The following is a 14,241-nucleotide window of genomic DNA, read 5'->3' on the forward strand; positions in this document are numbered from 1 at the left end:
AAAAATGTTTGTATATATTTTCAAATCTCAAAAATATATTTAAAAATACAAATTCATTTATACATATTCATTTATTTGGATATCACATTTGTATTTGTATATTCATTGATATACGCATATGTATTAATATCATATTGATGTATATAAGTTGATGTGAGACAATTCTATTTCCAAAGTGGAAATAAGCAGGCAAACAGACCTGCTTTTTGAAGCAAACTTTTGGGGAAGATGTAATCCAAAGCATAATCACATGAAAAGAGGGGCACATGAAAAAGTTTGTCACAAGTTGCAATGATTATTGACTGTGCTGCATCATACTAAGCCCTGCTTTTAACATGTTGGTTACAATTTATGTAGTGCAGTTTCGCAATCACAGAAGTATTCATTAAACATTGAAATAGTGTTTTTTTTTTTTTAATTTTTTATACCTTTTTAACTTGTGTTTTGTATATAGCATGTTCTGTACTTTTTAACCTTTTACCTTTCCGTTTTTAATTTGTACAGCACTTTGGGTCAGTAGTTTTGTTTAAAAATTGTGCTGTATAAATATGGTATAATTGACCTAGTTATTGTAGTTTGCAATGGTGCGGCTGTTCTGCATTCTGTTGAGCTGTTTCTAATGGTTTGAGCAGGTTGGCAACATGAAAGGAAACGAGAACAAATAACAGTTAAATTATGACACATTTTGAATAGTTCGGTATAGGCTGGGTTGGATATTTGATGTCACATGATAAAAAGGACTAAATTGTTATGCTTGTTTTGTCTTTATTTTACAATAATGTGCCACTGCCTTAATGGTTACTTCTTTGCAGTAATGGGAAACAATAAAGAAACAAAAAACGTCAAAGTCTGCTGATTATAGTTTTTAATAGTTCACATTTTCATAAATATTTTTATTCAACAAGACAAACTGAAGAATCAACACTAGACATACATATATATATATATATAATATCTTCATCTTTAATAAACTGTACTATAGACTTCATCTTTAATAAACTGTACATTATCAAAAATCGCAGATGAACAAAAATGGCAGCTGACATCCCAAAATTTGTTGAGGTGTTTACTGGAAATACAAAGTAAGCTTAGTAAGAGTACGTTTTATGAGCTTGTACACACACTAGCGCACTTCTCGATGATCTCATCCAGTGATAAAGAGGCAGCATTTCACAGAATGGCACTGCGATACATTCACAATGTAATGATACATTCATGACAAGTAAATGCTGGATGCACACAGTGTTACATTCCAGATAAGTAGCAGTTGGATGCGCAGTAATTGGCTCAGATGTGTAGATATCGTCATCCAAATACAACGTTCAAGCAGATTTGCATTTTGTTTTTGTTTTTTTTAAGTATTACACTTTTGGTTTGAGTTGTTATCCAGCTGTGGCCCAGTTCATTTTTAGCTTGAGAATATACCAATAAATGTGATTTGGATGAAGTGGCCCCTTTAAAAGGCACTATTGTAGGAGTTTACAATCATTAATAGTGCAGACATGTCACCCACAGGGTAATGTTTGATGTTGTGTTTTGCTGTGAATGATCTCGCTTGCTGCAAGATGGCAAAGAAAACTCGACTGATTCCTGCAAAAGAAAATGATGTTTAAAACAAGTGGCCACTCTGAAGGCTGTGCAGGTTCCATTTTGCTGTGTTGTGGGCAAAGACAGCATTGTGTGAGGTGATGTGTTATTCCAGTGATTTGGCGAACTCGGCGTAGTCTATGTAACCATCATTGTTTAAGTCATCGTCTCTCAGAACGTCGTCGATTAGATTCATTAGATCTTCCTCGCGCATCGGCTGGCTGTTTTCCCCTTTTTCCTAAATAAAGGAAAAGAAAGGAAAGTAACTGAGTACTCAGGTAGAAAAAAAGTCATAGTAGTAATGTTCCAAAACCTCTTAAAACAGCTGTATGTCTGCCAAATGTAACCTCATATTGCTTATACAGTAAAATAGGGCGGCATGATTTTGGCCACAAATGAAACCTCAAAACTACAGAACACAACAAGAGGGATGCGGGTTGCTGATGTCATCTTGTGATTTTTTTATGAAATAGGCTAATAGAAAAGGCTAAAGAAAAGTTATACATAGTGTATTTTCCGGACTATACTACATTGGTATATAAGCCGCAAACACTAAAACACTTACAAATATTTTCTCATATATTATAGCAGCACCAGAATCTAAGCCGCAGATATATACATTGTGAAATAAGTTATCTCCACAGTTACATTTTGTAAATGTGTATTAGTTCTTAATTGTTTCCAAACGGTGCCTGTAACACAGCAGTAAAACGGTTAATCAAACAAAACAGAAGTCATCGTCATGGACCCACTAGCTGCGGAAGCTAGCTCTCCAATCGGCTAAGCAGACTAAATGACTCCACAGTGACGTTTGGGTGGATTTGTGAAATTTCTGAAATGAATTTGTGGAACTGAAATGATACAAAAAAGAATGACATTCTAAGTTAATAATACTAACACAGACACTCGTAAATGTGTTGGCATATTAGCTAATGCTCACGACGCTAGCTTCATTTAGTTACGGTAGCACATAAGAATATGCATGAAAACACTCCAACCCACATCACACTGGTTTAGCAAGTGGGAGTAGTTTTAGTTATATTGTTAAACTTACAAACATTGATTCAAGTGATAAATAAATAATCCATATACGAGTAGTAATGCGATGGACTACTGGAAGACAGAACAACACGGTTAAAAGCACTAAATGTCATTCATGTTATGGCCAGTCAACAGATTTGGTTCCTTCGTGAATATCACAACCTGTCAGTCTTTTGATGAAATTTGACAATCTTAACATTTAACGATTTATAACATACAAAAATAAAACTAAACTCAGAAATCAACAATAGAAAATTAATTTACAATTCTATTTCGCATTTTTAACTCGCTTTTTACGTCTCCCACTATGTTATTCCTCTATCCTCCAGCGTTTATTGTCATCAGTTATGCAAATGAGCAATAGGTCTCATTTTGCAAATTTTATGACAGCCAATAAATAGCAATGTTCCTCACTTAGGAGTTGGCAACACTTGAAGATGAAGAGAGATCAGAAGAGATTGAGGACACTGAGGACGGAGATGTTGAAGAGATACAAAGTGAGAACACTGGCTCTTCTGTCTCATCCACAGAGGATGAGACAGAAGAGCCAGCAGAGAAAACAGTGGAAATGATTTTCATTTTTATTTTCTGGTTCAATAAGACTTGCATTAGTGCAGGGAGATCTGCTGGAGGAGAGGACATCAGTCTTGAAAACAAACCAAGATTAAAAACAAGCCAAATCAGTGTGAAAACGGCCATATTTCGCATCATGCCACCAAAGTCTAAGGCTTGTCATTTTCTGAACCTTGGCAGCCTTTTATTTGTATCCAAATGTCATCTTTTTCATTATGCATCTTAGCTCTATTTTTGTGTTTTTGTATTGTTCATATTATATCCATGAAAAAAGCACTGTACCACAAATGACACCCAACTCACACATTGAACATCACTGGTTTACATATTTCACCAGGAAAGCAAAGTTTAACCAAACGTGGAAAAAGTTTCTCCAAGATGTGTCCTCAACTTGCTACCACTTTTAGATGTGATCAAGGTTCTGGATGTTTTCTGTATTTTGGTACTTGTAAGTACATTATCCAGAAGTCTTACCAGTACAATAGAACCGAAAGTAAAGAGTTTCCTGCACAGTTGTAAATAAAGACTTTCTGCATTGTACAAACAAGCAACAAACATAACAATTTGCACAAGGTTTTATGCACGCTCTCTGCTCACATGGTGAAAATACCATGACCTTTGCAAACGTTTGCATCTGATTACCGAATAAACAGGCAACACAAGAATCCTCTTTCACTTAGACACCTCACCTCGTTAAGTATAACGTCAAAGTCGCAAAATTGACAACCCTTCTGCTGCAGCTTATTCTCTGGCAAAGCAGCTTTGAGTGAGATGTTGTGAAGCGAACCCGGAAGTGCCAACTCCACATTTATTTATTTTTATTTTTTCCTACAAATAAATAAATAAAATGGTTAACACTGATGTGTGCTTGTGTTTGTGTGCGGAGCACCATATGTCTATGGGCATGACATTGAAGTGCATCCGGCAGTGGAGGCTCCTCTATAGGGTCTTGGGGCACTAGGAAGTTAAGCCCTTTACTATTTTTACCCCAGGTGGCCCTTGGCAAAGGCCTAGCACCTGACTGCCCCCAGCCAGGGATACGGTGAAGACCTCAACGGCGGAGCAGCCGGAAGACGGTAGATTTAAGAACTAACACAACGGCTGCGATGGCGGAGGAAGGCTGCAGTCGTCTTGGACTCCATGCCACTGGACCCTGACCCGATTCTGTCAAGGATCGTATGGTGACTGTCTGTGCACCAGTCTCCCCACGTTAAACTAAGTCACGCACAAGCATCCTCCATAAAGGGATACACCCCTACCAGGAGAATCGTCATACGTTTAAGTGACCGCCAAAGATGACGATGATGATGATGATGTCTATGCAGATTTGGAGTGAAGCGTGCACTTGCAGGAAGGAGGAGCCTAGCTTGGAGCCGAAAAAAATGATGGACAGGAACATCGATTTAACGATTGTCTTTTTTTAAACTTCATCATAATGAATTTGAATTACTATTTAAAATCGATTAATCGCGCAGCCCTACTGTGAATAGATGCTTTATAATAGTTACAGCATGAAAGCTTCAACAGTCTATTTACATTTTTAAAGACAACATATAGGGCTTCACGGTGGAAGAGGGGTTAGTGCACCTGTCCCACAATACGAAGGTCCTGCCTGCAGTCTTGGGTTCAATCCCAGGCTTGGGATCTTTCTGTGTGGAGTTTGCATGTTCTCCCCGTGAATGCGTGGGTTCCCTCCGGGTACTCCGGCTTCCTCCCACTTCCAAAGACATGCACCTGGGGATAAGTTGATTGGCAACACTAAATTGGCCCTAGTGTGTGAATGTGAGTGTGAAGGTTGTCTGTATATCTGTGTTGGCCCTGGGATGAGGTGGCAACTTGTCCTGGGTGTACCCCGCCTTCCACCCGATTGTAGCTGAGATAGACGTCAGCGCCCCACGCGACCCCAAAAGGGAATAAGCGGTAGAAATGGATGGATGGAAGACAACATATATCTTGAAAAATAACTTAAAAGTCAGGTGTTTGAGAATTACGGACCTATCAAACATGTTTCACTTTTGAAAATGAGATAAACTGAATTCTGGGTGCAAGGAATGAAAAAATTAAAGGGGGAAAAAAATGTATTTAGGTTCTAGCAAACATATTGTGTTACTATATAAACCTGCACTGTCACTCAAACAATTAAACAATAAGAGGAACATTCAAATTTGAGCATGTTCAAGAAGTCCATGTTCTTCAAGAGTTAGTAAGTAGCAAATGTTTACATCCACTTCTGGTCTCACCTCAAGAAGAGCAAATACACAGAGCACAGCTTCTTACCTCTCTGTGGACATGCGTAATAGCTGTAGCTAACTCCAGTCCATCCAACAGGTTGTTGCCGTCGTAATCGTGCATCTTGAAATAGTGCAGCTGAAGCTCCTGGGGCGACATTTCTTTCTCGGGTTTGTCAATGACACCCTCCAAATGCTCCATTATGTGGCTGCAAAACAAGAGAGAGGAGTTCACGCTGCTCCTGTCTGCTCAAAGTTCATCAGAATACAGCCTCAATAGTTCATCCACATGACGGTTATGCAGACATTGCTCACTCTTTATCTTGGACCACCGCTTTGTCAAAGCGACCGTGACTCGATAAGGTGGCACCACTCTCAACCACAGGCGGCTGTCTCTGCATATGGTCCCCATGACAGTGAACACACAGCAGACAGGAGGACAGGAAAAGGAGGAGACCACATCTGCTGCTTCTCATCGTGCTGCAAGGCAAAAGGACACACATAAAGCAATGTTACGTGAAAAATGAATTCACTGCTGCTTACTGTTTAGTATTATATTCTATCATATTTTACCAGACTGTGGTACATGTACCACTAGTGGTACGCCAAAGAATCACTTGATTCAAGTAGAGTGTTTTATTTTCCTAAAATCAAACACAGTGTTACACTCCAAACTATGTGCAATGTTACATTGGCCAAAATATCAAATATACTTGTTAAATAAAACCTCTGCCTTGTTTATAATGAATTTTTAGGTCAACTATGCTACTGTATTTTAATGTTGGTTATTAAGATGGTATCTGGGGAGCCAAGTTTCTTCTGAGGTAAAAAAAAATTATTGAAATCCACTGTATTATATTATGACAAATGGACAACATGCAAATGGAATGTTTAGGTTAGATCAGTGCTTCTCAATTATTTTAAGTTCCAACCTTTCTCCTCTCTCCCATGCACACAAACCACAACTACATCCTCAACATGACATTGTTTCCCTATCAACATTGGAGAAAACAAAAAGTGGATCAACAGACAGCAAATAATAACTTCATTAACATAGTTGTTTGGTTTGTAACCAAAAAGATTAAAAGTGCATCAATTTGTCTGACATTCAAAAACATTTAATCCTTATTTAAACAATAACTATTTGATACTGGTAAATGTAATCAACTTAATAATAATAAGCAAATTAAAATGTATCAGCAATATTAAAACCCAGGAGCACAATAATTATAACACTTCAATCTACAAAACCAAGAATAATTGGAGAAATTGTGTTGATTTTTTTTTAATCAAAATTTGTAGTGCACAGGTTTTTAAATCATGATACTGATAAAGCATGTTTTCGGGGTCGCGTGTGTAATCCCTGCCATCGCATGCCACCTGCCCCATTATTTGAGAAACACTACATTAGATGGAGACAGATTGAAAACATGTGAATAATCATACCTGTGTACACAATTAATAGTGCTGAAAAACATTATACGAATAATACATCTATGGGATGCTGGCAATATTTTTCTATGCCAACCACACAAACATACAGTTGTGGTCAAAAGTTTACATACACTTGTGAAGGACGTAATGTCATGCCTGTCTTGAGTTTCCATTCATTTCTACAACTCTTATTTATTTCCTTGTGACAGAGTGATTGGAACACATACTTGTTTGGTCACAAAAAATATTCATGAAGTTTGGTTCTTTTATGAAATTATTACGGATCTACTGAAAATGTGAACAAATCTGCTGGGTCAAAAGTATACACAGCAACATACATTACCAATTTTGGTGATGTAGAAAAGTTACAATCAAATCTTATTAGCTTCATGGCATGGCCTCTTAACTTCATGTGAATGATTATGATTGTTTTGACTTCTATGAACCCATTTAAATAGGGCTCATGTGATGCAGTCATTAGACACGGTTACAAACGCGACAATGGGAAAGTCAAAGGAACTCAGTACAGATCTGAAAAAATTAATCATTGACTAGAACAAGTCAGGAAAGTCACTTGCAGCCATTTCAAAGCTGCTTAGGTCCCATGATCAACTGTGCAGACAATTGTTCGTAAGCATAAAGTGCTTGGCACAGTTTTCTCACTGCCACAATCAGGAAGAAAACGCAAGCAATCACCTGTTGCTGAGAGAAAATTGGTCAGGATGATCAAGAGTCAACAGAGAACCACCAAAAAGCAGGTCTGCAATGAATTGGAAGCTGCTGGAACACAAGTGTCAGTGTCCACAGTCAAGCGTGTTTTGCATTGCCATGGACTCAGAGGCTACCATGCAAGAAGGAAGCCCTTGCTCCAGAAGCGATTAAGGCTTATCTAAAGTTTGCTGCTGATCACATGGACAAAGATAAGACCTTCTGGAGGAAAGTCTTGTGGTCAAATGAAGGAAAAATTTAGCTGTTTGGCAACAATACCCAGCAATATGTTTGGAGGAGAAAGGGTGAGGCCTTGAATCCCAGGAACACCTGACCTACCGTCAAGCATGGCGGTGGTAGTATTATGCTCTGGGTCTGTTTTGCTGTTAATGGAACTGGTGCTTTACAGAGAGTAAGTGGGAAAATGAAAAAGGAGGATTACCTCCAAATTCTACAGGAAAACCTAAAATCATCAGCCCGGGGGTTGGGTCTTGGGCGCATTTGGGTGTTCCAACAGAACAATGACCCCAAACACACATCAAAAGTGGTAAAGGAATGGCTAAATCAGGCTACAATCAAGGTTTTGGATTGGCCTTCCAAAACTCCTGACTTAAAGGCTTACTGAAATGAGATTTTCTTATTCAAACGGGGATAGCAGGTCCATTCTATGTGTCATACTTGATCATTTCGCGATATTTCCATATTTTTGCTGAAAGCATTTATTTAGTAAAAAACATAGACGATAAAGTTCGCAACTTTTGGTGCTGATAAAAAAGCCTTGCCTTTACCGGAAGTCGCATACGATGACGTCACAAGGGTGAGGGCTCCTCACGTCCTCACATTGTCTTTAATGGGAGCCTCCAGCAGCAGGAGCTATTCGGACCGAAAAAATGACAATTTCCCCATTAATTTGAGCGAGGATGAAAGATTTGTGGATGATGATATTGATAGCGAAGGACTAGAGAAAAAAATAAAAATAAAATAAAGTTGGGACGGATTCAGATGTTTTTAGACACATTTAGTAAGATAATTCTGGGAGATCCCTTATCTTTCTATTGTGTTGCTAGTGTTTTAGTGAGATTAAATAGTACCTGATAGTTGGAGGGGTGTGTCCACAGGTGTCTTGAGGCCAGTATCTGAGGGAAGTCACGGGAATTTTAAATAAGGAATCACTGTGTGTTTGTGTGGCTAAAGGCTAAAGCTTCCCAACTCCATCTTTCTACTTTGACTTCTCCATTATTAATTGAAAACATTGCAAAAGATTCAGAATACTGTGTAATGGAGCGATGAAAAGAGACGACTTTTAGCAGTAAGTGGTGATGCGCTAATATTTCCTGACAGGAAATATTTCAACAAGAAACTCAGCGGGAAATTTAAAATTGCAATTTAGTAAACTAAACCAGCCGTATTGGCATGTGTTGCAATGTTAATATTTCATCATTGATATATAAACTATCAGACTGCATGGTCGGTAGTAGTGGGTTTCAGGAAGCCTTTAAACCCCATTGAGAACATGTGGACAATGCTGAAGAAACCAGTCAGTGTTAGAAAACCAACAAATTTAGCTGAACTGCACCAATTTTGTCAAGAGGAGTGGTCAAAAATTCAACCTGAAGCTTGTGGATGGCTACCAAAAGCACCTTATTGCAGTGAAACTTGCCAAGGGACACGTAACCAAATATGAATATTGCTGTATGTATACTTTTGACCCAGCATATTTTCAGCAGACCCATAATAAATTCATAAGAGAACCAAACTTCATGAATGTTTTTTTGCGACCAAAAAGCATGTGCTCCAAATACTCTATCACAAAAAAGTAAGAGTTGTGGAAATTATTGGAAACTCAAGACAGCCGTGACATTATAATGTCACGGCTGTCTTGAGTTACAACAGTGTTTTTCGACCTTTTTTAAAGGCAAGGCACATTTTTGTCATAAAAAAAATCCGGAAGCACACCACCACTAGAAAACGTTAAAAAAATGTACTTTGTGTTAGCAAGCAAGGCTATCTACGTTGTTGCTATCCTTCTTTGTGTGGACATTGTTGATTGTCGTGTCACGTACAGATGTATTTTGTGGACGCTGTAAGTTTTTGCTGTTGTCCAGCGTTCTGTCTCTGTTTACTTTGTAGCCAGTTCAGTTTGACTTTCGTTTTGCGTAGCTTTTTCCTTTCTCTTTTGTTCATTTTGGGTTTAAGCATTACATACCTTTTTTACCTGCACACTGCCTCTCACTGTGGTCTGCATATCGGGATAGATTAATTGATTGAGACTTTTATTAGTAGATTGCACAGTACAGTACATATTTCGTACAATTGACCAATTAATGATAACACCTGAATACGTTTTTCAATTTGGTAAGTCGGGGTCCACCTTCACAACAAACCATCCTTGTCTCACCTGACACATTTTGACTTTTACAAAGTGATGCTGCCACCTACTGACATGGAGTATTACGTGGTTACCCTGCCGAGTTTTACACGGCACAGACACTAAGCAACGGCACATTATTAGCAGATTATATAATTATTGATTTGTAAAAAAATATTTTTGGCATAAATTAGTTGAAGTTGCATAATTTTCCACGGCACACCAGACAATATCTCACGGCACACTAGTGTGCCGCAGCACAGTGGTTGAAAAACACTGAGTTACAACATATATGTTAAACTGACCATACTTCCTCTTTTCCCCGGACATGTCCTCTTTTGCGGGGGCTGTCCGGGCGGAATTTCTTAAATGCCTCAAAAGTCCGGTATTTTGAGTTAGGGTTGCGTGTACGGTATTTTTGATGTACGAAAGTTAAGAAGGGGTAAAAAACTAAACAAATTGTGAAGGTGTGTGCGCACGCAGCAGCATTCGTGAGGGAGGGACAGAGAGAGCAAGAGAGTCATGATAAACGCGCATGTGTCGCCAGGCTCCGCTTTTTATGATAGATTTATCAGAATTAGGGGTGTCAAAAGTGTGCCCCGGAGGCCATTTGCGGCCCGAAGCTAATGTTTTAAAGGCCCATACTATTAAAATAAACAAAAACATAACAAAAGTGAGAAAAAAGGCTTAAAGGTGAAATGTAATTTAGAAAAAGTTGCAATGTTGACTGATATCATTGCTCAAAACATAATATTGAATCAAAATCAATGTTATTATGAATTATTGACCTATCCAAGGTTCCCATTACATCACGTTACTTTGAAAAATATTTTTGGTGGAAAATGTTGCATATTTTGTGCGTTTGCCATTAAAAACATAGGTTTTTTTTGACAAAAAAAAGGGAGGAAAACAAACAACATAAAAAGAACTAAAACATTTTGAAATGAGGGATCGATAAGAAGTTGATGTAGACTCCAGAGATTTTAGTGGTAAATATAAAATGTATGTATGCCCTGGCACACAATTATCATCATGTCATGATCCAAGCAAAACACTTTTTACACTTTTATACTGAAATAAATACACCTAAAACTTATTAAATAAAAACAGAAAAAACTACCAGCAGTGGTTAAGTTTAGATCCATGAAGAAAAGAAGAAAGTGAATGAATGTTTATAACTGAATACATTTACATAAGCATACAAATTTGTTTTCTTTTTTTGAATTATTTTTTAATGGATGAAGTAACGTTTATGACAACCTTTTTCCAAAACACAACATGGAATGTTAGATACAACAGGATAATACATATATTTATCTTTTTTTTTTCAAAACACTTACAAAAAAGTGGTACCCTAAAAATGTACTAAGGGACCCCATTTTTATGACTTGATGGGGTACCAGGGACCCCAATTTTAAAAGTTCCTAGCGCCAACACTGCTGTCAACATAGGAGAAAAAAATGCTATATTTAAATGAATATATTATTTATAAAGCAAGTTCGAGTAGAATTGGCAAATTTTCACCGAGTCCCGGCCTTGGCACGCATATATGTGTCCTCTTTTCGGGATTTCAGAATATGGTCAGCCCAATATACGTTCTTTACAAGCATAAATACACGTTTGACCACGACTCTATCTAGTTGGAATTGATTGATTGATTGATACTTTTATTAGTAGATTGCACAGTTCAGTACATATTCCGTACAATTGACCACTAAATGGTAACACCCGAATAAGTTTTTCAACTTGTTTAAATCGGGGTCCACGTTAATCAGTTCATGGTAAAACCATGGGAAAACCTGATGTCAATGAAAATTGTATTTAGGAGAGCCCCTTAAGATATCATTACAGTGGATCTGACACCAATACTGAACAACAAAAACCTACATTACAATAAAACAGGAGAAGCCACTGCACTTCGTCCACATTTACAATGGTGTACAAGACAACGTCAAGAGCAACTCAACACAATTTCAAATTCAGAAACAAACACAACTTGTTTGCAAGTGTGTGGATGGATGGAAATACATCTGATTATGTTTTGTTTTTTTTAAACAAGTAACGGACTTCAATTTTTTCCAGATCATTCCAATCGCGGCTTTGTGACGTTATAGTCCACAGCTTGTTGATACACTACTCGTTAGCAAGGAGTTCACATTAGCATCGCGTCCAGTACCACTGGCTGGTGAATGTATTGTATTGTAGTGGAATGCGTTTATAACATTTGCATGGTTGCGGTGTAAATAATAAATGTATTCACCTGACTCTACGAGGATGGGTCTTGTTTCTCAGCTGGAGAGTGACCACGAAGAGTCAAAGTAAATTTGACAGACCCCAACGCTTGCCGTATTTCCACAGCGACACGACATCGCATTGTGATTGGTCCAAATTGCCAAAGACAATGCAAGCGGAGCAAGATAGTTACCTCAATCTTATTTTCGAATCTACGTTTGCTTCGTATCGCCTGCATGTCATGTTCGTCGAGTTATTAGCACATCGTTTATTTACTGCAGGGTTCACCAACATTTTTGAAACTAAGAGCTACTTCTTGGGTACTGATTAATGCTTAGGGCTACGAGTTTGATACACAGGAATGTAACTGAAATAGGCTCCAGCACCCCCCGCGACCCAGAAATAGCCAATTTGCTTAATTTACCTTTAATAAATAAATCTACATATATATAAAAAATGGGTATTTCTGTCTGTCATTCCGTCATACATTTTTTTTCCTTTTACGGAAGTTTTTTTGCATAAATGATGACAAAAACACTTAATTGAACGAAGTCATAAAAATGGGGTCCCTTGGTAAATTTTTAGGATACCACTTTTTTGAAAGTGTTTTGAAAAAAAAAAAAGGATAAACGTATTCATTATCCTGTTATATCTAACATTCCATATTGTGTTTTGGAAAAAGGTTGTCATAAACGTTACTTTATCCACCAAAAAATAATTAAAAAAAAGAAAACAAATTTGTATGCTCATGTAAGTGTATTCAGGTATAAACATTCATTCACTTTCTTCTTTTCTTCATGGATCTGAACTTTACCGCTGCTGGTAGTTTTTTCTGTTTTTATTTAATAAGTTGTAGGTGAATTTATATTAGTATGTAAGTGTAAAATGTGTTTTGCTTGGGTCATGAAAAAGAGGAGAAAACAGGAAAAAAAAGAAAATTTAATTTTGAAACATAGTTTATCGTCAAGTTCGACTCTTTAAAATTCAAAATTCAACCGAAAGAAATAAGATAAAAAACTAGCTAATTCGAATCTTTTTTGAAAAAATTACAAAAATAATTTATGGAACATCATTAGTATTTTTCCCTGATTAAGATTGATTTTAGAATTTTGATGACATGTTTTAAATAGTTTAAAATCCAATCTGCATTTTGTTAGAATATATAACTAATTGAACCAAGCTATATTTCTAACAAAGACAAATCATTATTTCTTCCAGATTTTCCAGAACAAAAATTTTAAAAGAAATTCAAAAGACTTTGAAATAAGATTTAAATTTGATTCTAAAGATTTTCTAGATTTGCCAGAATATTTTTTTAAAATTTTAATCATAATAAGTTTGAAGAAATATTTCACAAATAATCTTTGTCGAAAAAACAAGATAAAATGAAGAATTGGATAAAAATATATTTCTTATTCTTTACAATAAAAAAAAAAAAATTACTTGAACATTGATTTAAATTGTCAGGAAAGAAGAGGACGGAATTTAAAAGGTAAAAAGGTATGTGTGTTTAAAAATCCTAAAATCATTTTTAAGGTTGTATTTTTTTGTCTAGAATTATCTTTCTGAAAGTTATAAGAAGCAAAGTAAAAAAATAAATGAATTTATTTAAACAAGTGAAGACCAAGTCTTTAAAATATTTTCTTGGATTTTCAAATTCTATTTGAGTTTTGTCTCTCTTAGAATTAAAAATGTCGAGCAAAGCAAGACCAGCTTGCTAGTAAATAAATACATTTTATAAAATAGAGGCAGCTCACTGGTAAGTGCTGCTATTTGAGCTATTTTTAGAACAGGCCTGCGGGCTACTCATCTGGTCCTTGTTGGTGACCCCTGATTTACTGGATTATGCACAACTGTCTGTATTTTCTGTATGTAAAAACCTGGTATACGTTCATTCTGAATATGTTTATTGAACTTGCAAGCAAAATTATTTTAAAACGACGGTATCTAACTTACTTAAGTTACAATTTTTAAACCAAAATTATAAAAAGTAAACCATGTTGCCATTAGTGGTTTGAAATAACATTTTTAAATGCATGTATGTTTCAAAATTACAAATTGTATTGAAAA

General features: G+C 36.6%; 1 protein-coding gene across 4 annotated transcripts; it reads right to left on the reverse strand.

The window, feature by feature from the left end:
* Positions 1-848: 848 nt before the first annotated feature.
* Positions 849-12,337, reverse strand: LOC133559286 (multiple coagulation factor deficiency protein 2 homolog). Of its 4 annotated transcripts, none has more exons than XM_061910901.1 (6): positions 12,200-12,319; positions 8,663-8,707; positions 8,360-8,444; positions 5,745-5,909; positions 5,479-5,638; positions 849-1,825 (listed from the first exon to the last, which is right to left on the reverse strand). In XM_061910901.1, the coding sequence occupies exons 4-6, from the start codon at positions 5,903-5,905 to the stop codon at positions 1,694-1,696; spliced, it is 453 nt and encodes a 150-aa protein (XP_061766885.1). In that variant the 5' UTR covers positions 5,906-5,909; positions 8,360-8,444; positions 8,663-8,707; positions 12,200-12,319; the 3' UTR covers positions 849-1,693. The 4 variants fall into 4 exon arrangements, with proteins under 4 accessions (XP_061766885.1, XP_061766886.1, XP_061766883.1 ...); XM_061910902.1 differs by having other exon boundaries at positions 8,354-8,444; XM_061910899.1 differs by lacking the exon at positions 8,360-8,444.
* Positions 12,338-14,241: the final 1,904 nt, after the last annotated feature.

This window comes from Nerophis ophidion, linkage group LG09 (assembly GCF_033978795.1).
Source record: "Nerophis ophidion isolate RoL-2023_Sa linkage group LG09, RoL_Noph_v1.0, whole genome shotgun sequence".
Classification (NCBI taxonomy): domain Eukaryota; kingdom Metazoa; phylum Chordata; class Actinopteri; order Syngnathiformes; family Syngnathidae; genus Nerophis; species Nerophis ophidion.

Excerpts from the sequence above, each read along its gene's own strand:
- LOC133559286 (XM_061910900.1), bottom strand. The coding sequence starts at position 5,905 with ATGAGAAGCAGCAGATGTGGTCTCCTCCTTTTCCTGTCCTCCTGTCTG. Across the intron at positions 5,639-5,744 it reads GCGGTGGTCCAAGATAAAGA|CCACATAATGGAGCATTTGG; the intron begins GTGAGCAATGTC and ends CTTGTTTTGCAG. Across the intron at positions 1,826-5,478 it reads TTACGCATGTCCACAGAGAG|GAAAAAGGGGAAAACAGCCA; the intron begins GTAAGAAGCTGT and ends TCCTTTATTTAG.